The sequence below is a fragment of the Eublepharis macularius genome, chromosome 4, assembly GCF_028583425.1.
Source record: "Eublepharis macularius isolate TG4126 chromosome 4, MPM_Emac_v1.0, whole genome shotgun sequence".
Lineage (NCBI taxonomy): Eukaryota > Metazoa > Chordata > Lepidosauria > Squamata > Eublepharidae > Eublepharis > Eublepharis macularius.
This window is the reverse complement of record NC_072793.1, coordinates 95,413,322-95,437,401: the sequence shown is the minus strand read 5'-3', so window position 1 is coordinate 95,437,401 and position 24,080 is coordinate 95,413,322. Positions and strand designations below refer to the sequence as shown.

General features: G+C 43.1%; 1 protein-coding gene across 1 annotated transcript; it reads left to right on the top strand.

Annotated features, from left to right (window-relative positions):
* Positions 1-3,133: 3,133 nt before the first annotated feature.
* Positions 3,134-21,436, top strand: MON1A (MON1 homolog A, secretory trafficking associated). The gene is made up of 6 exons (XM_054977222.1): positions 3,134-3,298; positions 8,169-8,303; positions 11,635-12,102; positions 15,991-16,756; positions 18,005-18,152; positions 20,805-21,436. Exons 2-6 carry the CDS (start codon positions 8,180-8,182, stop codon positions 20,943-20,945), a joined length of 1,647 nt encoding a protein of 548 aa, XP_054833197.1. The 5' UTR covers positions 3,134-3,298; positions 8,169-8,179; the 3' UTR covers positions 20,946-21,436.
* Positions 21,437-24,080: the final 2,644 nt, after the last annotated feature.

Below are 24,080 nucleotides of genomic sequence, written 5' to 3'. Positions count from 1 at the left end.
ATGGTGCTGTGCACCGAAAGGAATAATAAAGAGCCTACTTCCCTCTTGTTTCCTCTTCCTTCGCTATGCATGTTGGGCCTTGTAGTCGGGGACTGACCCTGTAAGGAAGGCGATGACGACTAACTACAAGTGTCGGTAGCAAAGATCGCTGATGAGATACTGATTAACACTGATAAATTATGGAATATTCTCTAACGCTCTCTGGTCAAGTTTTCCATTTCAAAGGATAGAAGGGCGCTTTGTTGTTATTACACAGTGTAGGGAAAGCGTTCTGCAGATGATCAGAAGTACTCTCTTCATGATTCATTTTATGTGTTACTGTACTGAGGATGAGTTTTGCAAATCAGTTTGGGAGCTGTGCCTTGGCTCAGACTTCTCCCCCTTTTCTCCTAGTTATATAATTGATAAATGTAGCTATAACTGTTCTGGATTTATTCGTGCCCCGATATGTATGTATGCTGTCAGTTTTTGTAGTTATATATACTTTTAATGGCGTTGTGTAAACTCCCTCTAGAGTTTACAGTTCCAGTAACTTCTAGAGGGTGCAAGAACTTCAATGTATATATGGGATTCAAACTTCTGAGTCAGCAAACTACACACACATACTTGGAAGTAAGTTCTATTGAACAAAGTAGTAATTTTGAGTAAACAGGCTGCAAGTTCCCTTTCATGAAGGACTTCCAAAGCTTTTTTGAAACCCCAAGTACACAATGTCTACAAACATTGCTTGTCAATACAATATTGCCAAATCATTCTAACAGCTTTTGTAAGACAAGGCAGAAGCCATGCTGCTTCGGTAGGGTGCTTTTTTCCTTCTACATGTTCAACTAATGTAGCTCAGTAATGGCAGGACTACTGATGAAAGTTAAGGGAGAAAGTGCCAAAGCAGCATTACAGTTAAACATCAAGGAGCCAGAAGTAACAACTACCAAAGAATTACGCGATGTTAAGGTTGACAATGAAGAAATTGAAATTGTTGAAAACTTTCTATTCTTTGGCTCAATCATCAACCAAAATGGAGGCTGCAACTAAGAAATTAGAAGATGATTGAGACTTGGAAGGGCAGCCTAAGGAACTAGAAATTATCCTTAAGGATCCTTAAGTGTCTCTGGGGACGAAGATAATTCATACTGTGGTATTCCCCATTATTAAGTATGAATGTGAAGGTTGGACAGTGAAGAATGCTGAAAACTTTTCTCCAGCATCACATTTGAAGTGTGGAGCTGAAGGAGAGTTTTACAGATATCATGGACTGCCAAAAAGACAAATAAGTTGGTTCTAGATCAAATCAAGCCTGAATTCTCCCTAGAAGCTAAAATGACAAAACTAAGGCTATAATATTTTGGTCACATCATGAGAAGATGTCACTGAAAAGACAATGATGCTTGGAAAAGTTGATGGTAGTAGGAAAAGAGGACGACCCAAACTGAGATGGATTGACTCAATAAAGGAAGCCTCATTCTTCAGTTTGCAAGATCTGAGCAAGGTTGTTAACAATAGGACATTCTGGAGGTTGTTAATTCATTTGGTCGCCATCAGCTGGAAGCATCTTGATGGCACATAACACATATACAACAGCAGGAAAACATTTCATCAGTTTCCAGACACTTGGGAATATTTGCAGAGGTTTTTCAGAAATTGTGGCTGTGTTGTCTAGAAATAAGTTGTATGTGTAAGCTACAGAGGCACAAACAAGAAACAAGTGACTGAAGAGAGAGGGGCAGTGTTAGGCTCAGTGTTGTCTAGTGGTTAGAGTTGTTTGACTAGGAGGACTGGAAAAATCTGAGTTAAAATTCCCACTCAGCTCACTGGATAAACTTGGTCCAGTAATGTACACTTCTGTCTGCATAAACTATTTCACAGGGTAGTTGTGAGGATACAACGAAAGAAGAGGGAACTATGTATGCTACCCTGAAGTCCTTGAAGTGTCAGCAAAATAAACATGTAATATAAACAGGTTTGTCAAAAACTGAATATCAAGTTCAAAGCACTGCTTCTTGCAAAACCTGTAATCTTGCCAAGAACTGGGAATACAAGTGTGGTGTAATAATAATAATAATAACAGCCACAACAACAACATCATTCAGTTTATATACCACCCTTCAGGACAACTTAACGCCCACTCAGAGCAGTTTACAAAGTGTGTCGTTATTATCCCCACAACAATCACACTGTGAGGTAGGTGGGACAGAGAGCTCCTAGAAGCTGTGACTGACCCAAGGTCACTCAGCTGGCTTCAAGCAGAGGAGCGGGGAATCAAACCCGGTTCTCCAGATTAGGGTCCCGCCACTCTTAACCACTATGCCAAACTGGAGTGGTTAAAGTGTTGGACTAGGATCTTGGGAGACTCAGGTTTGAACCCCCGCAGTGCTATAGAAACCCAGTGGGTGACCTAAACTTACCTTACAGGGTTGTTGTGAGAATAAAATTGAAGACAATAATGTAAGCCACTTTGGGTCACCATTGGGAAGAAAGGCTGGGTATAAAGTGAATAAATAAATGGGATTTACTTCTGCGTAAACACGTATCACATTGGGCTGTTTGGTTGCTATCCTGTGCACTGCCCAGAAATCCCATTGACACATCTGTGTAAATGTGCTTCAGATGTTTAAATGGGTTTGCATTTAACATTTAAGAATATATGTGAATATTAAAATATTTGAACTGAAAGTTTTGCAGGATTTAATAACATGAAACAGGTCTTCCTGTCTCAGCTTCAGTTGCCTTGCCCCAACTCCTCTGCCAGATGTAAATAATAACACTCATCTGTTGTAGAGATTTGTGAAATGATGTGTGCAACATTTTAAACACTCCAAAAATGCTATATACATTATAACTATTCTCCATATTATTATTTTAAATAATTTCATAATGAAAAAGACACCAAAGATTTCTCAATCAAACAAAAGCTTACATTAACTCTTTTGGACCTTCATCCATGGACAGGTGTAGATCATCTGGGGTGGTTTCATTTGTTTGTTTGGCTGGGACTGGGAGTTGCGAGTCTCATCTTTTGTCCACGACACCAAGCGGCCAAGTTGTGGACTACAGTCCCCAAAATGCACTGGGATTTGTGGCACTGACCTTTGAAAGGAGAAGCAGGTAGTGCACAGTACTTTCTTGGCTGTAGCTGGTGAGGGCTGGATCAGCTGGCTGGACTGAGAAGTATGTTGGTGACGGCAATGACAGAGTTTCCAAAGGAGGCAACGGCAGGCTGAACCTCCGCCCGCTTAGGCATCCTCCGCAAGAACCGAGCCCGGCGCTCTCCGCCCCTCAGCAGCCGGTTGTTGTCAAAACTGTAAGTATCCGTTGCGTGCCCAAATAGGAAGGAGGAGAGAGGTTGGGCCTTTTGATGTCTTACGTTCTAGCTTGTGCCAAAAAGAGAGAGAGAGAGAGAGACCTGCTTTGGAGCCCGGGTGCAGCCCAATGCATACGCATCCACCCTGTGCTTTCTAAATCCTCAGAGACAAGCACAAATGACTCCCAAGATTCTGACAAAGCAAAAGTGTCGTCAGATTCTGAATGAGCTGGAGGATATTGCCCTATTATAGACAGATGAATGAGGGAGTATTTTTATGCTGATTTGTTTATCATATATGGGCTAAGAAACAGTGCAGAAACACAAATGGTTAAAACAGAGAAATAGGCGGGGCTGAACTGGCTGTGCTCATGGCAAGCAGCTACCACTGCCATCACAAAACAAATTATTTGCTTAATGCTTTCTTCCCCCAAGACAAAGGACAATAATAATGCAATTATCAAGTCCAGTAGCATCTTAAAGATCAACTACATTTCCAGGGTATGAGCTTTTGAGAGTCAGAGCATCCTTGGGCTATTAAACATTTATACTACACTTTTTAATTACCAAAAAACTTGGTCTTAGCCAAAAGGTCGAAAAGCGATATTATAAAAAAAAAAACTTTAGAACCTTTTGTGGTATCCACAGTTGTTATTGCAATAAATTGTAGCTGTTGCAATTTTACATATGGGGAACTGAGGCTGAAGGGAAAGTGGCATGACCAAACCTACACAATCAAACCTGAACCCAGGTCTCAGATCCAACCTCATAAGGAATGCATTGCAGCCATTCACTTACATGGGAAAAGTACTTAGGGACACAATGGGCATGCTGGGGTAGTGGTGAAAACTGCCTATGCTGATACCAGCATCTGGCCATTTGGATCCCTTTATGTCACTGAAGCCACAACAGAGAAAGTATGTTTGCTGCAATGGGGAGGGGGGCTAATTTGGTTTGTTCTCCATACCTGGGAGTTGAGGCACCTTCGGTTTACCCTCATCTGTGTTGCTCAGAGTAGTTAATTTATTTTGAGAACCAAGCTCGCTTCATCTGTATAGTTTCTGTGCTCCTGTTGAAGTCCAGCATGTTTGTAGAAGCCAAGAAGTACACACATGACTTAACAGTCTGCAGTCCTGTGAGAGACTTAAGAAGAGTTGGAAGCAATGGGCATAGACTGAAGTAACTCAGTTTAGGATTGCACTGTTAGTTGTGAGTGGGCATGCCATGCATAGGACTGAACTTTTTGACATGGCAGCTTAATAGAGAGCATGTGGTGCTTATACTTAAGACTGAGACTAATGCCCAGCTTCTAGCATAGACTAGGACAAAGCACTAATATGCAGAAAGAAGAACAATTCTCTTTTATGACCTGGGAATGCAGAAGTCCTTCTAGGATAAACATTTGGTCATTCCTAGATAAGGCCATCATTGTCTGGGAAACAATGCTAGAGGTTCATTAGATGCAGCATACTGCACTTCAAACTTGAAAGATTCTTCAGGGCTGTGAATTTTAGCCCCTCAGGGATCTTTCAAGACCCTTCGCTAAAATTTCAATTTTCTTTAAAAGAGGAGGAGGAGCTACACATTACATTGGGGGAGAGAATTTGTAATAAAAAGTGGCAGGTGAGGGAGACAACTCCTGTATCCATAATTTATCTAGTCAGTCCTATTCCCCACCCCCTCACTGCCAGACATTTATTTATTTAAAACATTTTTGTTACCTTGCCACCCAAATAGGGTCCCCAAGACAGACATTTTGACATTTGGGGTTTAAACCCTGTGTTGGCTCAAACAAGTAGAGAGCCATGTTGGTCCAAGGTAGGGGGGGGAACTAAAACCATGATCAGTGTAATAGCTTTACTGGTGGTAGAAAGTACCATCAGGTTATAGCTAACTTATAGCAAGAAGCTAACAGAGGTGGTTTGCCATTGCCTGCCTCTGCAACCTTGGTCTTCTTTGGATGTCTCCCATCCAATTACTGACCAAGGGACAGCCCTGCTTCGCTTTTGAGATCTGATGAGACTGGACTTGCCTGGACTATCCAGGTCACAGCAATATCTTTATTAGGACCAATCAGACCTGGAAAGCTCAGAGGAAGAGCCTGAGGACCAGCAGGGTCAGGAAAGACCCTGTTGCAGAAGAACCAGCTGACCATGTGCCAGCAGTGCCAGAGCCCACTCTGCCAGAGCCTGCAAGAGTCATTGCTGCCTGCCTTAAAGATCACCACTGGGGGCCCACCAACTGGGGCACAAACCCAGGCCCACAGCCCCTCAGGATCACCTCCCACACCACCGGAACAAAGGTGGTGAAAGGCCCAGGCAGAGGTGGTGCAAAGGAGGCAAGGTGTAAGGCTGGCAATGTGCCATTTCCCTGCAGACACAGAACAGAACACTGAGTGATACTTCCTCACAGGATCCTGGACAGAGTACAGTGTAGTCTCCTGAGCTCCAACACCTGCAAGCAAAGGCACCTGAGACACCATCACCCCTCAGCCTATTTAGGCTGAAGTCTGAGAGAGCTGCATTGTTGGATCAATTGTCCATTAGGTACAAGCCCTATGCTCTAGCTCTAATTCTGCCACTCTGGGGTCAGACCAGCTAGTGGCCTTACTACTCAGGAGTCCAGACTAGGTGAACCTACAGTGCAGGCCAAGTAAGGGGAAGGGCTCCCATTTTTGAGCTTGAGAGGCTTGATGAGATCCTGGGTAATAATCACTGGAACTTTTGATGCTTCCTGAAAAATGATTTGTTTAGAATTTAGTAAATCTTCAAGAGGTGAGAATTCTCCAATGTGTGGAGTCTGTAAGCTTTTAGAAACACAACATGGTGCAGTAGTTACAGTGTAAAGACTATGATCGGAGAGACCATGGTTCAAATGCCTACTGTGTTATGGAAAGTTTGCATGGCAATTGGCACACTCATTCCCTTGTAGCTTAACCTACTTCACAGGATTGTTGTGAAGATAAAATGAAAACGGAGAGAATGTTTTAAGATAGATGCTTAGCATTCCCAGTGAGGTATAATCATCTAAATAAATATTTAGACAGCAACAAACTTAGGGTAGGAAGAAAACAGTATTCAGTGCTGCCAACTCTTAGTATTAATTATTTTTGACTACAGATGAATATTTTACCACTTTGCAGAAAGTCCAGTTTTAATTTAAATAAATAGAACATTGTGTGTAGTTAAAAGTTGCAAATCTAGGTTCTGCATACCTTAATAACAGAAACCTAGGGACAAATAAAAGAACTGTTTGTATTGCTTTTGAGTCTTTTATCCTTTCCTAAAGTAATCTCATCTTAGAAATTTGACTCATCTTTTTTGTCAGTTGATTTTGCAAACCCCAGGGACATAGTTGACCTATAATAATCAGCATTCAAAGAGGCAAAGAAGAAGCACTTCAGTAGTAACATGAAAAGCAAATTAGGAACTCTTCACTAGTTAGAAGAAAAGAGATTATTATCCTATATCATACCCTCTGTCACATCATAGGCACAGTCTTTTGGTACTTGTAACACTTAACATTCTTACAGTAGCAAAGACTATTCCTTTTCACTATTCTCTACCAGATGTGTGCTGCGTTCAATAGCTTTTCGTGAACGGATTTATTTTATTTATGTCATTTATAGGCTGCCTTTCTCACTGAGACTCAAGGCAGATTACATAGTGCAAGATTAGTATAGTCAATATCAAGGACGTTTCAATAAACAGTGCCATTCTTTATTGAAAAGATATAACACCAGCAAAAATATAACATCAGCAAAAATCCAGTACAGAGTAGAAGAAATGCTGAAACAGAGCATAAGCAATTCTAGGGCTGACATTAAACAACACAGAAGTACCCAGTAGGATCATACTTAAAACAACATATAGAACATAAATCAATAGATAATATTCAAAAGCAAGAAGGGGGGGTTGTATCTCAGAAATATTTTATAAAAACGTAGGGGTTTTTTACACCTGGCTTTTATCCCCAGTGAGGACACAAAGTAGCTTGGAACATCATTCCCAGAACAACTGTGTGAGGCAGGTGAGGGTAAAAGAGAGCAACTGGCCCAAGATTACCCAGCAAGCTTCCATGGCAGAGTAGGGATGCAGGCCTCATGCCCTCTGGCCCTATTGTCCTGCAAAACATTAACATTTCACAGTGAATCACTCTAGCGACAGAATATGCAACAGCAGGGTGTGCATTGGTGCACGGTGCCCGTCTCTTAGTGTTTCTGCATGTGCATTTAGATGCACACATCCTGCTCAATGATATTCAGAGATCATGGGGAAGGGACTAGAACTTGAAAAATGGCAGCTCCAGAAATTCTCATGATCAAATATTTTTAATGCATTATCTGATTCTTCCTCAAAGGTAAAATGATAAGGATTGACTAGGAAATGCCTACCTGAAAAAATGAGATTGTCTCAGGTAAATAGGACACATGCTATGTAGTATTGTTTTCCTGATGGCCTGGGCTTATCCAAGCACTTAAATAATCTGCTGCCAGCTTCACTGTTGAAGCATCTGACATTGCTGCCAGCAAGCCAGACCCAGTTTCCCAAGGCTTGAGAGAATTTCTTGATAGTGTTTCTCGGACCATTTCTCTAATCTGCTTAGTAAAGGCTTCAGTGCATGGTCTGTTTGGAAGCGACTACTACCTTGCTTTCCCATCTGTAAAGTGAAGTTAAAATGGTAGTAAATTGAGTAAGTGTTCATTTTTTTTACAGCAGTGATCTCTATGGAATGATAGATACTGAAACGTCTCTGGAGTGAGTCCTCATATGAGTAGACCAGGAAGAAATTCAGTGGCCTGTCATGCAGGCCAGGGATGCATAAGAGCTGCACTGCATAAAGGCTAGCAGGTTTTTTTGTTTGTTTGCAGGTTCCCAAGGAATGGCTGCCGACGTTCATAAGAAGAGTGGAGATGTGCTCAATGGGTCACTGTTCCCAGATGATGGACAGCATGCGGAGAGATCTGAGAGTCCTACACCGGGGCTGGCTCAGGGAACAGAACCAGGTAATCAAGGATCTAAACAGTGATTCATGTGGAGTAGAATTATCATAGCGCTCTTTCTGAATGATACTGAGACCTCCTTCTCCATTCCACTAGCCATCTGCCTAGACATCAAGGGTAAGTGAGAAGAACTCCAGTCTAGGTATACACAAAAGGACAAGCCGATCAGCAGCATTTATTCTTTCAAAAATCCACAAATATGACCAATTCTAACATTATAATTTCATTTATATCCCTCCATGGGCATCATTCCAGAAGATGTCCTGTAGAAAGTCATATCCTACATCTCATTGTGCTTTTTTGGTTGCAGGTCAGGTTTTTTTTTAAAGGGGGAACAATGTTTTCAGATCTTTCATTTTTGGTCACATAGGAGATATATTAAATAAGTATTTTTATTGTCATTTGACACCTAACTGCCTGCTGTACCTGTAAACATCTCTCAACATTCATTTATTTATTTACTTGTTTACTTACTTTATTTATAGCCTGCCTTTCTCTCTGAAATGCAAGGTGGATTACAAAATATAAATCAAATCATGCAGTCACACAGCATGACATCTAATGAACAGTGCAATAGGACTAGAATTGCAGAATTAGAAAACAATGAAAACAGAACATGTCTAAGGCATGACATACCACAATGCAGAAAGTGGAATTAAAAAGGCAGAGGACAGTGCAGTAGAAGCAAGATGATACCTCCAATAATCAGTGCAGTAAACATAAATTAGAGATTTGTGATGAGATAAGGGAAAGAAAGGGTGGGAAGGCTGATCAGATGTCATTTTCTAAAGGGCGGAACCAAACTCTCTCCCAGCATGGATTGGTATAAAAAGCAGATTTTTGCCTTGCATTTTCATGGAGAAACTAGACACACCTGAGCTGGGTCATAGGAAGCATTTCCAAACAGCATAAACAGTATATTATACTTCTAGCAATGTCCAAGGTAACATTTTCCAGGGAAGAGCAAGGAGAAGCAATAAAACACATTGCACTGGAAAATAATAGTAACTCAGAGCAGGATGTAGACAGATAATCCTGATTAAAGGGACGGTATGATTTCATGAGAAGTACTGACAGAATTCTGTCTGGGGAGTCTGATGTGCAGCCTAATCCTGTGCATGCTTTCTCTGAAGTAAATTCCACTCTGACCAATGGGTCTTAGAGCCAAGCTGGAAGACATGTTGGAGTTCCATGACTGGAGCTCCCATCTCTTTAAACGTTGTCAGATAGACACAGTATGTGCATATGCACATATAAAATAATAAATTCATGTGCATGTGCTTGCCATTTACCCACCCATCCATGGGTAACCCCTCACTCTCTGTCCCAGTTGGCTGTAAAGAAACTGAGGAGCAGTAGAAAAAATGGCCTCCAAATGGCCTTTGTAACAATACTCTAGGAGTTTCCCCATGTCTATGTGGTTTTCACCATATTGATTAGGGGAAATTCCTACAGCGTCACCTGGAAGCAGGGTTGCCAGGTAACCTCTTTTAACCAGAGGGGGGTGTCCCAGCTACCATCAAAGACATCATGATGCTGGTGATGTGATGATGTCAGTTCCTGAAGTGATGTCATCAGCATACCAGAAATTATGTCTTCACTGCTGATGAGATAACATCACTTCTAGGTGCAAAGAAAATGACATCATTACATAACTGGCAATGTGACTACGTCGCCAGCAAGGGCCTGAGGCAGCGGGTAAATTGCCCGTTTCCCCCTCTGTTTTTCCCCTTAGTGGTCAAGTGAATGGTGGCAGGGGCCTGACAGTCAGTAGTGACATCACATCCTCCCCAAATTCCATCCTCCTAAGCACTGGCCTCAAAATTTCCCAGCATTTGCTGAGGCACTATTAGCAACCCATTTGTGAGTGTGTTTTCTCTCTACTCGAGCAAGTATCACCTCTGAGAGGTTAATTCAAATAAGGAAAAAAGCATTAGAGAAATATTTAACCCCCATTCCTGTCCAGCACCACATGCCCAGACCAGATCAGGGCCACCAAATGGGAAATCTGATCTTAGACCTCCAATATATCATCTAATTTAGGTTTTCCTCCCAAGAAAGTTTTTCTGAAACAGCAGCCTTAGCTCGTGGTAGAGTTCTTTCTCAACTGAACATTAAAGATCTAAAAGATTTTTATAAGCTGTTATAGGAATGAGGTTCCTTGTGTTTTACTTTAGTATGAAAGAGTGATGTCGAATTTTAGATGTTTGCATGAAGATTAGAGGTTCCCAACTTTCTAGTGCAAGAACCTTCCCTTCCCAGTGTCTTGTAGATAAATACTGGATATGTAGTTTTACATTTGAAGGCACTTGGGACCTACCCTGTCTGTTCCATAGGAAGCTTCCTTTGGATGAACACACACTGTGGTCTAGGGAACATTTTTGTTTTCAAAATAAGAAGTTCACTTGCAGTATGGTGTAATCATTAAAACTAATTACATTACTAGATGAGGAGTACAAAAAAGAAACTCTGGTGTGACGTCAAGGAAAAGCAAACCAATTTATACTCTTCATTTACTTTTAATTTTGTTTAAAAACTTCTACTCTGGATCTCCAGGCCTGTAAGGCATCTTATAGTCTATAGGGTTATCAACAGGGCTAGAGAAAAATGTCCTGGCCCTTTAACAGAGTCATAATAGAATGTTATTTTCCAGGTAACGTTATTTACCTTTAACTATTTAAGCCTTTATTAAAGGGACAGGACATTTTTCCTAAAATGAATGGAAAAATTTGCAAATAAGTGGCTGATCTGCAGAACAGATTGATGTGATAAGTAATAGATTGAACAGTGCAATGTATTAGAGTGATATAACATGAACTTCTTTCCCCCATCCTTCTTTATTCTGTATTCCCCTTTTCTTAGTAAAAATAAAATAAAAAACCTATTATTTTTTTTAAAAAAGGGGACAGGACATTTCCCCAGCCTGTTGGCAATCCTACTTACAGACAAACTGTAAGAATAAACATTTTGACTATAATCAACAGCATCAGCAATGTGAGCAGTTCCTGCTAAAGTGAGTGCCAGGTGAGTATGTTTAGGGAGGACACACCATAATCAGAGCACCATGGTAGAATAGATCCTTTTTTTGGTATCCCCCACCCAATCCCAAAAGATGGCGGGACCAGAGCAGGGACTCATTGGACAATATCAGTACACAGGCTCACTTGTATCAGAAAAGGTCATCACTCAGATATCTTAGGGCTTTTACCATCATATATCTTCATGTGCATTTCAAAGTTTTTCAGTTCATTCTGTTCTTTGTAGCTCTTTCTAATGTCCATTTCTGTTATCAGGGTGAGTAACTGACTGCCTGTTCTCCTTTGTTGCTTATAAGGAGCAGGCCAGGAAGGAGCAATGTTTGTTCATGCCCAGTCCTACGAGGACCTGACCAGCACAGATAATCCAGACGCAACTCTTCAGATGCCAGGTGATGGGGAAGATGTCCAGGCTGACCAGACCATGATAGAAGAGATCAGCAAGGACTTCAGTGAACTGAGCACACAACTCACTGGCATAGCACTAGACTTGGAAGAAGAGATAAGGCAGAGCAAAGAGGACAAGCTGGAACTTTCCCCCCAGGCTTCACGTCGGGACTCCGTCCTCTCAGGGAAGGAGGAAGAGGATGTGGCCATGGATGCCTGGCGCATGCACCAAAAACATGTCTTTGTTTTGAGTGAGGCAGGCAAGCCAGTGTACTCCAGATATGGGTCTGAAGAAGCACTCTCCAGCACTATGGGGGTGATGATGGCGCTAGTATCCTTTGTAGAAGCACAAGAGAACGCTATCAGGTCTATCCATGCAGGTAATTCTCTTCATGCTGACAGGGCTTCTTCTCAGTCTCGCAGTACCATTGGTGTTAGTTTGGCCTTAGAACTGGAAAGGAGAATTGCAAAAGAGATGCTCTGAGAGCCAGTGAGGTATAAGGCCAGACTAGGAGCTAGAGACACAAGCGCAAAGCCCCACCCTGCCATGAAGCTTACTGAGTGATGCTGGGTCCGCCATTCTGTCTGCTAACCTGCCTTGCAGAATTGCTGTGGGGATAAAGTGGAGGAGGGAGAGAATCATATGTGCATTCCTTGGAGAAAGGGTGGAGTGAAAACGATAGTCTTAAAAGGGCAAAAATGAGCACCAGATATCAAAATTACTTTTATTCTGCACTGGTATTCAAGATGTTTCTCCAGAGGCCCACTGCCAAAACAGCATAAGCATCAACTCATATCCCTCTACTTGAGAGTAAGTCCTATTAAACAAAGTGGGATTTTCTTCTGAGTAAACATGTATTTGTTTGGGCTGAAAGTCATTCATCGCTAACCCAGCAGCACTGAAAGATATTAGACATCACCTTTAGGAGTTCCTGAATGATAGCAAAAACTGCATGCACAGACTTGCATGTGTAAATTGGACAATATGCTATTTCCGCCTTCAATGTTGGCATAACGATGCCCATAAATGTTTAGGAAGTCAGCAATGGATGGCTGTTTATGGCCCGTGCCACATCAGACTGCAGTTGGGACTTGGGAGTTCTCAAAGTCACTTGCATTATATATTTTTTTTTTTAATAATATTTTTTATTTTTCAATATCTAACATACAAAACTACTACATACATACATACCCTACAAAACAGTAACTACAAAAGACTACAATAGCACAAGGGATGGGAAGGAAAGGAGAAAAAAAAAAGAAGAAAGGGAAGGGGGGGGAAAGGGGAAGGTAATCTACAAACACTAAACACTACGTTTCATGTTTTCCCTTCATACTGCCATTATTCAAAAATTAAAGCTTTATATTATATTGATGGAGTGGTTGACCTTACTAAATGCAAATTACAATTTAAATTCAAATTAAATTTTTCTTCCCCTCCTGGGTCCCGGACGCAATTCTCTCTGAGCAGCTGCAGCCGCAGTGCTCATTTCCTCCCCCTCCCCCTCAGACTTCTCCTTTTCGTCTTGCTTGGTGCACTGAAATTCCGGATTTTTATCCTCAAAATCCCTTAGTTGATCTTCTGATAATAACTTGAAAGCTTGATCTTTGTGACTGAACCAGATTCCTTCCGGAAATAACCATTTGTACTTTATTCCACGTTCTCTCAGAAGAGCTGCGAACTTTTTATACTTAAAACGTCTTTTCCGAACTAGAAATGGGACGTCTTTCAATATCTTAACTTTATTACCCAAAAAGTCCAAATCCGCATTGTATGAATTATATAGGATATTGTCCCGGATCCTCTTAGATGAAAAATCAATGATGATCTCGCGAGGCAACTGACGCTTCATTGCATATTTTGAAGTAGCCCGACGGACTTCCAAAATGGCGCTTTTTACTTCTTCTTTAGTTGCCCTCGCGGGTGTCGCCAATAGCTCCGAGACAAGACCCCATAAATCCTCATTTTCCTCCTCTTTCACATTCTGGAGACGCAAAATTGTCTGTGTTCGTTCCACTTGTAGCCCGATCAGCTGATTCTCCACCAGTTTGAGCTCTTTATTCGTAGCCTTCACGAGTGACGCACTTTCCCGAGCAGACTTCTCTGCCCCCCCCCGCTGCTTCCTTAATGGTTTTCACTTCGCTCTCAATTAAGCCCACCCTTTGATCTGTTTCATTCAGCTTGTCAGCAAAGGGTTTTATAGCTTCACCAACCGCCCTCCGCACTACCTCCTCCAACGACTCTCCCTTTAGGGCAGCCGAAACTGACTTGCCCAGGGCAGGACTTTGTTTTTTTGTTGCCATTTTAGGGGGGGGGGGGAACCGCCAGCCGGATTCTGAGACTCAGCAAAGGGGAAGAACAAGCCTTCTTAGCTTCAGATCCCACCACTCCTTCACGTACGCTTGTAGTATCAGAAGGGATTCGCTTACTTGCAGGCTCTCGCCTAATTCTGCTCTTTGCCGTTTTCCATGGCCCGGCAGCACTCGAGGCGCCGCGCACGTCCGCCGGCCTCCGTAGGGACAAACGGGCAATTAACCCCCCGCATTGATTCCGGGGGGCTCTTCCTGCAGCGTCCCGGACCCAGCCTCCCTCACTGGGAGTTTTGGGGGCTAATCTTCGCAGATCAGCCGCCCGGACAGGGTGCTCGGGCGCTTCCTCTCGAGCCCGCGAAGAGGAGCGTCCGACATGGCTGAGAAAACGAAACCGAATCTCAAAGTCACTTGCATTATAGAAAACTAGCATGTCAGGGAGAAGTCTAGGGTAGAATCCTTCTCCTTGACTTTCCATTTTCTATATGGAGGGAGTTTCTTTTGTGGAGGAACATACAACTATGCTGTGCCCCATCCCTCTCAGGCAGTCTGAAATGTTACAGCCATGGCTCCAGTTTACTAGCTCAGTGAAGAATAGGCCTTAAAGAATGAAAGGACAACTACAGAAGCAGTCACTCTTAAAATCCAGCTGCTTTCACATGGCAAGGATTCTCTGAATTGCTTTCATCACTATTGAACATGCAGAAGTTGACAATGAAGTTTCAGCACAAGAGTTTTCTGCGTGTATTCTATCTTTTTCTCAACGTATCCCTTCCACATATGTTCTGCAGCAACTCCACAGGGGCACCCATGGTCTTTATGGCTGCCATGGCTACTCAATGATTTTTTTTTGTTCTTTTCTTGATGAATAATGAATCTATTAAAATTTGGAATAGATTAGTAACAATAGGTTATCACAGTGATTTAGTGCTATAACTCAATATCAACATTCCAAATGTCTTACCGGCCTCCGGAACGTTGCACAAAACACCCGGAAGATAGCATCTTCTTGCACGAAATCATGCCAGGAAAACACTATCATCCAGGAGTTTTGCGTGACATCACGTCTTCCTGGCGCAATTTCACACAAGAAGACACTATCTTCAGGGTGTTTTGCACAACGTTCCGGAGGCTGGTAAGATGTGGAAACAGCCATAAACAGTAATTCTCTAGTTGTTTTGTGCCTTCCCCTCCCCGTTCCTTTCTAGGCAATTGGAACAAAAACTGCCTCCACCTTTCCCATTATATCTCTACCATGAAAGGGAACATAGACTTCATTTTTTTAAAAAATGAAAACTGGGAATTGAGAGAAATGAAAATTTGAAATTGAAATAGATAAGTGACAATATATTATAGCACTATAATACACTAAAATTACCAGTTTTGAAAAAGCAGGGCAAGAAAAAAGGTTGAGAAAATGGTTTCTGTGAGGGGCTGACAGCAGGAAACTGGCACTGATGTGAGTATGATCTTTACAGACAGGAAAATGCACACTGTTCCTTTCACAGAATGTACTAATGCCTTTTGAGAGCATTCTTTCCGAAAAGATCAAACTAAAACAGGTTTAGGAAAGAGTGTACTGAGGATGGGGAAAATTTGGAAAGAGAACCATGGAGCCCCTTCCTCCCTTAAGAACTCCAGTTTATAAGACAAGGCAGAGAAAACCCTATGTGGACACAGCCATGTGCTACTAAAAGGCCTATTCTGTAGCAAAGTGACTGTTCAGTTATGTGGGAGAAATAAGTTTTTGCTAGGCTTTGAATTCTTGGTTGCCAAGGGGTTTTATGATTTCTGTTATAGTACTGCAAAGAACTTTCTTTGTAAGGATATTGGGGGGGTGCACAATTACCCACACCGCTCCAATGCAAAACTGCTTTCTGATAGGGACTTACCACTTTTCTTTGCAGATGTTGATGTGTTTCTCTCTTTCTCCCTCCCCATTTTTGCCCACTTGACAGATGGGTACAAGGTGGTGTTTGTGCGTAGGAGCCCCCTGGTGTTGGTTGCTGTGGCTCAGACCCGGCAGTCAGAGCAAGAAATTGCTCAGGAGCTCCTTTATATCTACTACCAGATTCTCAGTCTGTTGACCTGGACCCAGTTGAATCGCATCTTCCAGCAGAAGCAGAACTATGACCTAAGAAGACTGTTGGCAGGCTCTGAGCGAATCACTGACAACTTGCTAGACCTGATGGCTAGAGACCCCAGCTTTCTGATGGGAGCTGCGCGTTGCCTGCCCATGGCTTCTGGAGTCAGGGAGATTGTAAGCACCTGCCTCCAGCAAGCCAAAGCGAAAAGTCTGGTGTTTGCCATCCTGCTGTCCAACAACCAGCTAGTGTCACTGGTGAGGAAGAAGGACCAGTTCCTGCATCCTATTGACCTCCATTTGCTCTTTAATCTAATTAGTTCATCCTCCTCATTTAGAGAAGGAGAAGCCTGGACCCCAATCTGCCTACCCAAGTTCAATTCAAGCAGCTTCTTCAGTGCCCATATCTCCTACCTGGAGCAAGACACAGACCTGTGCCTGCTCCTGATCTCTACTGACCGCGAAGACTTCTTTACTGTGTCTGACTGCAAGCGCAGGTTTCAAGAACGCCTGAAGAAGCGTGGTGTTTATCATGCCCTCTTGGAGGCACTACACACACCTTTCTACAGTGTCTCCAAGGTGGGAATCCCATATCTCAGACACTTCATCTATAAATCCAAGAGTTCTGGACTCTTCACCAGGTGGGTTTGTTCCAGGGAACGTCGCCATCTGTTCATAAATATTGCTAAGAGCAAAGATAGCTGACACTGAGTTCATCTGTGCTTTCTGTAGTCAGAATAGTCAGTGCATGCAGGTTTGCGTCCTTGGTAAATCAGGACTTGCCTGACTGTAGAACATCTTACAGCCTACCTCACTAGCATTCTATCTGGAACAAATCAAACCCAGCCTTTGAGATGCAGATCTTTGACATTTTCTGCAAAGCATTTGTTGATGTTTAAAGCTGGTTGGGTTTGGGAGCCTTGCAGACACATCATCAGCCTATAAGCATCAACATGCCAAGCAAACCACTTAGCTGAGCTTCTATCATCAGTTATTAACCCTTGCAGCATAGATTTGTGGCATACCTTTACAAGTGCAGCGTGGCCCCTGAGCCTGATGATGGCACACTCCTGTCGGCCTCTCCAGTGCGATGCTGCTCCTTGTCAAATCACCCTAAGACATGGGGGACCGATTATTTATTGTAATGTACTCATGAATGGCACACCAGCTTGACTTGATTGCAGCACACTTGCAAATAAGGTTGTACACACTAAGTTCCGTGATTTATGTATCATTTGAGCTATATGTCCTTGGAAGGCTAAGTAGCAAGCAAGTGGTCAGAATCTTAAATGGCTTGATTCCAAATGTTAGGTAACCTGCCATCAGATCTGTAGGTCCTGCTGATTCTGAATCCCTAGGAAGTTCTAAAGTGCCTCATAAGCAGCAGCACCGAAGTCATGATAAAGCTTTAGTCCCTATCCACTTTACAGTGCTAAAAACAATCAGCAATGCAGAAGTGATTTGTAGTGTCCCCTTATGGCCCGGTGATAAGGTGATATTTACAAGATTATACTTTTATCCAGCTTCCTACTTCCCTCTGGGATGTACCAAACAAATTGGATTTCATAAATAAAACAGAGTATGCTGCAGACTCAGCTAAAGGAACATCTGCACAGCATCCGTGTGGCATGCCTGACCTGTTCAGCCAATGAGCCTTATACTGGTCCCCAGTCAGCTCACTCAGCACCGGATTCCTTAGACCTTAATTTAGTCCATTTTTATTGACATTTCAGCCCTTCTAATTAGTTTTCACTTCTATGGCAGCTCACCTGACAATAAGGACTTCACTTAGGCAGTATCTTTAATTTCTGCCCTTTGAAGAGAAGCCCTTCTGCCTTCATTTATATGCATGACAAGGAGCATAACCGATGGTGACTTTGTTGTTCCAGCCCAGAGATTGAGGCTCCCTACATCACTGAGGAGGAAAAGGAGAGACTTCTGGGGCTCTATCAGTACTTACACAGCCGTGCCCATAATTCTTCCCGCCCTCTAACAAACATCTATTATACTGGATCTCATGAAAACCTCCTGGCTTGGGTAAGTGTTAGATTTCCTCACTGCTGGTGTGATTGAGAGCCAAAGGATAAAACCAGATAAGATATTTGGAGATCCAAGAATTTCTCTCTCAAGGATTATTTATTTATTTACTTCATTTATACCCTGCCTTTCTCCCCAATTGGGACCCAAAGTGGCTTACGTCATTTTTCTCCCCTCCATTTTTATCCTCACAACAGCCCTGTGAAGTAAGTTAGGCTGAGAGAGTGTGACTGGCCCAAGGTCACCTAACAAACTTCCTTGGCAGATCAGAGATTTGAACCTGGGTCTCCTAGATCTAGCACTCTATCCACTATACAATGCTGGCTCTCATTACATTAAATAGCAGCTGGAATGAGAGGGGATAAGTCAAACTGGGGCCACAGAACAATGGGAGAAGAGTTTAACTCTTCCATCCCCTCACTCCCCCACACACACCATTTTCCCAGCCACAAATGGCCTCCTAGAGTTGCCATTTGGCTTGTTGGGGACGACATACAAACAATATACCAGCAACTTATGTATATATGTGTATGGATGCATTCGCTTATTTCATTTATAAGCCTACATTCTTCCTGAGACTCAAGGCAGATTACAACTAAAAACAAATATAATACATACAACTGAAAAAATTAGAGAACAGTGCAATGAACACACTCTAGTATATACGATGAAGACTACTTTAAAGCCCACAGGCATGGGCAAAACCTATGGAATTTTATACAAATGCCTTCCTGAACAAATCTGTTTTACAAATTCTGTGGAATGATAAGAGCCTGGAGCCTTTCTAACCTCGTCAGGTAGGCCATTCCACACAGTGGGAGCCACAGCAGAGAATGCACATGTATGGATAGCTGTTGATCTTACACATTTGCAGGGTATCCTTCAAAAAAAACTGCTGAGATGAGCAGAACATATCAGGAGAGGCATTCCTGCCAATACGGGGGGTCCTAGGCAATGAAGGGCTTTTAAAGTCATAACCAGAATTGAATCTGGTAGCTAATTGATAACCAATGAACTGACTACATGGGGGACCCGCAAGGACTTGTGGGGGGCATCTTATTTTTCCCTCCCACACTTTTTTCTGTCCCTTCCCTAAAGCCTTTATAGCTTCTCCCTTTTTCTGCTTCCTTCTCTCTTTCCCACCCACTGGCCAATCATCCTTTATCTGCCCCTCCTTCAGTTTTCCCTCCTTCCTTAGCCCTGGTAGCCTCTTCCTAGGAAAACTCTGTGAAGTTCCAGCTGCTGGGCTTGGCCCACTTATGCGGTGCCAGCCATTGGGCCAGGTCCAGTTATGCAGTGCTGGCTGTCAGGCCTGGCCCAGTTGTATGGTGGGGAACCTTAAGGACTTATGGGGGGGACTTCACTTTGCCCTGTACCCCTCTCCCATACTATTTCTTTTTTTCCCCTTCTTCCAGCAATCTTCATATCACTTTTCCATTCTTCTTTTTCTTCTTCCCTCCCACCCACTAACCTTTTATCTGCCCCCTCATCTTTGGATATATATTATTGATATTTATTTACTTTATTTATATCCCACCTGTCTTCACAAGGAGACCCACAGCAGCTTACATCTTTCTCCTCTCCTCCATTTTATCCTCACAACAACCCTGTGTGGTAGGTTAGTGTCACAGTCCCCTCTGACCCACTCAGTGACTCTGTCTTGGAATCCCCAGGGAAGGAATCCATGGAGCCAAGGACCAGAGGGACCAGGAAGGGCCCAGCACTGCAGGGACATCTGTGTACATCTCTGGCTTTAAGTATCCACAGATGGGGCAATGTTGAGAATTAGATACATTGATATGCATACTCCATGTAGCTCCCAATTAGAGATGGGCATGAACCGAAATATGAACCAAAGTTTGTGACGAACTGGGCCGGTTCGTGGTTCGCGAACTGGCGGTTCGTCAGAACCCATTTCTTACGAACCACCACAAACTTTAGGCTGGTTCGTTTGGTTCGTTTTTTTGGTTCATCACTGCAGACAGGCTGGCGCTGATCAATCAGTTTCCTAGGCAACAGGGGATGGACTTCCTGCAGACCCTCTGCTGACCTGGAAGCGGCCTTCTGCTGGCCCGGAAGTGATGATTTGCTGACCTGGATGTGATGTTTTCACGAACCAAGCGAACCGGTTCGCAAAGCGGGGCAGGTTCATGAATGTTCGTGGTTTGTGAAATGCGACAAACCACATTGTTCGTTTTTTCCCAGTTCGTGCCCATCTCTACTACCAATACTGAGCTGTGACATTCTCTACCAGTTGAGATTCTGAGTTGTTTTCAAGAGAAGAGCCATGGAAATTGTGTTATAATACTTTAGCTGCAATGTGCTGTAATGAACTGTTTCATATTCGTATCTTTTATTTGAGAGGAGCTCCTCTGGATAAATGCTTCTTTAAAAGTACCGTGTTGTTTAACAAATTACTAAATACAATCTTAAATGGACTATCTTTCATTGGTGAAAGAGCCTGCAAAGCTTACAGCAACACAGAACTCTTCATCAGATTACTATTTCACTTGCACATTATCTTACCAACTGTGGCTAGACCAATGAGAAATATCATTTCTTTCATTTTTCCCCAATCAAGGCCATAACAATGGGAGGTTGATTTGTTTTCATCATAGGTCTTAATTACATTTTCTCATTTCCTTTCTCCAGGTAACAAATGCTTTTGAGCTCTATATGTGCTTCAGTCCACTGGGGACCAAAGCAGCGGCTGTCAATGCTGCCCACAAGCTTATGAGGTGGATCCGTAAGGAAGAGGATTGGCTTTTTATATTAACCCCACAGACTTACTGACCTCAGTGCTGTGGCCTGTGCAATCTGCCCAGTGGTTATTAAGCTTCCTGCTTCTCAGAGCCAGCAAGTGCCTAGAGAGACATTTTCAGCCCACTGGTGTGCCAAAACACACACTCTTTCTTTCTGAGGTAGATTCTCTCCCCAGCCATGAATGTGAAGAGGAAAAGAAATAAGCAGCGGAGCTCTGTAACCATCTGGAAGGAAGACTTTTATCTGAGTTTATAGTAGATTTTTGAAATTGTGGCTGCTGCATCTGAAGCACAGACCTCCTGCAGTTGTATGTGTACTGTGCCCACCACTTTCTCTATTCCCAGACTTAAAGGGTTGGCTCCAATGACTCCCTTCCACGGAGAAGCCTCCCTCCCATTTCCCTTTACTGGAGCAGGACTGCTCTCTTCTGGTAGAGAATGGTTGTATTCAATGTCTCATTTGCGGTTGGCTGCACTTCTTTTTGGAGACTGTTTTATAAATAGTATGAGTTTCCCCTGGAATTGGCTTAAATTGCTATATCTTTCAAATCCTGACCCAAATCCCTGGTTTGTGAAGTTCAGATGAACCCATGTTAGTACTTCATTTGTTGAATTTCTCATTATTCAGCAGCTAAGGAATGCTGCAGAAGTGGGGAAGAGATGATGCACTTTACCCAAAACAACAAAAAGGCCCGGCAAAAAGATGTTCATCTAAATTTGAAAAGAAATCATATCATCAGGAATGAGTTAGGCCTTGGGCTCACAGAATGGCTCACAGCATTCCCATGCTTTCCCCCCTTTTCTTAAATCAGCCGTTCCTTGTATCATGAATAATATTTTTTTTTAAAGCATATGACTAAACATCCCGTATAGGCTGTCTGCACATTTGATTTGCATTAACATCTATATGTAACACAAGGAGGGAAGCTGAAAGTGTTTTTAGTGTTACATGCGACAACTGTACACATGAACACAAACTGTTTTCTTGTCCAGAAAGCAAGTGTAAAGTGTCTGTGCTGCCGTGCAGCATGGGATACAGCATCCGAACACCCCCTTCTAACACACACCCCATGCTTTATGGACTATTCAATCCATGAGGTTAAAAGAGAGAGTCTGGCTATGCGCTGGAAAGTAGGCCCATTCCACGTCTTATAGTCACAAAAATTCAAAGAATGTGCTCAAGATGTAATTAACGCTACAATAGAATGTGCTGTTTGGAAGCAGAAGCCTGTGCGCCTCTAGTACTTTCGTTAACTGCTTCATGATAGGAAACTTGAGGGTAATTCTGGAGGAAGACACAAGCACAAGCCCCTTGGAAATTCCACTCAGGAAAAATATTTTTAAGAGCCCACGTTGGTGAGGTGAACAGAATATATGGGTACTATATTGTGCATGGCTGCAAAGAGACTTCTATGTGTGCATTAGATCAGGCCTAGGCCCTTCAAATTTTGTCTTTGGGGTTGGTCTGCCTGACTCACACGGGGGGTAATTAGAGTTGCCAGTGTCCAGGTTATAGCTGGAGATCTCCCAGAATTATAACTGATCTCCAGGCAACAGAGACCAGTTCCTCTGGAAAAAATGGCTGCTCTGAAGGGTAAACTCTATGGCATCATATCCCACTGAGGCTCCTCCCCTCCCCAAATCCTGCCCTCTCCAGGCTCCACCCCCAAATCTCCAGGTATTTCCCAACCTGGACTTGGCAACCCTAGGGGGAATATATAGTCTCCAAGTGCATATATGTCTTATGCTTTTTACACCTAACCTAAATCTAAACATTAGGCCAGATTTATTGTAGATCTAATGTTCAAAGATGTGATTAACCTGTGTCTGGGTATACTACAGACTAGTGGATTACTTGATATGAGAGTTGCCAGGTGTCTGGATTTTACCTGGACAGTCCAGGGTTTTTTTAGGAATGTATGGGGGGAAAACATTTGAAATGCCAGACACCTCACCGCTGCCAGGGCAGAGAGCAGCCCGCCCACCTGTGCTGCATGCTGCTGCCAAGGCAGAGAGCAGCCAGCCCACCCACCTTCCTGTATTCCACCACCTGCCATCCTGTGTGCCGTCATCACTGGGGCAGAGAGTGGCCAGCCAGCCCACCCTCCTGCATGCCACCACCACTGTCAAGGCAGACAGCAGCCTGCCCGCCCTCCTGTACATCGCTGCCGGAGCAGAGAGCAGCCAGCCTGCCTGCCCTCCTTCATGCCACCACCACTGCCAGGGCAGAAAGCAACCAGCCCGCCCACCTTCCTGGGAACCACCACCCAGCAGTGACTGGCCTGCCTGCCTGCTCTGGAAATGAGGTGGTGTGATGACATCACACCAGTAGTAATGTCCTCGTGCTGGAGGCTGGGAGTGAGCGTGCAAATAACAAATATAAGGTGAGTGCTGCCCCCCTCCCAGGTCCAGTATTTCTCTGGACCCTGTCTGGCAGCCCTACTTGATATGCTCCACCAAAGAAAACATTTCCTCCACAAAGAAAATAAACATACTGGGGAGAAAGTTAGTTTAGAATTCTCCTCCCTGACAAGGATTTTTTTTTTTGCATGTGAAATGCACCTGCCACTGAAGTGACCCAGGCCAAGCATGAGTTTACCAACTCAGTCCATACTAGGCCTTAGACAGAATCTTATAGGAAGTGGATGTCCCAAGGTCTTGATTATTTATTTATTTATAATCCACCTTCCTCACTTAGTCTCAAAGTAGATCACACAGTGCAAGTCAATGCAGTCAACAGCTAGGACAAGGCAGTGAACAATACAGTAGGGCATGGGTTGCAGAAATTCAAAAACAAGCAGAAATTTGAAAATACATGGTGTGTGAGCACATGTGCATGCTCACAAGCACAGGCATGCAGGCAGAGGAAGGACTGTTAAAGGAATAAGTACTGTACTGTGACTGGTCAATAACAGCAGTCACAGTATAATCAATAAAGAGAAAAATGTGGGAGTGGGCCACATCTCGAGAATGCTGGAAACCAACGAGCCACATGATGGCAGCAAAGAGTCAGATTTGTGGCACAGCTATTTAAAGATCTGGTACAGTGATGAATAAGATTGAAAGTAAAATTTTTAAAAAACTGAATTTTCACCGTTTCCTGATTTGGCAACATGTGAATGCAAATCACATCTTCTGTTATATGCAAACTTAAAATCGGAATGTC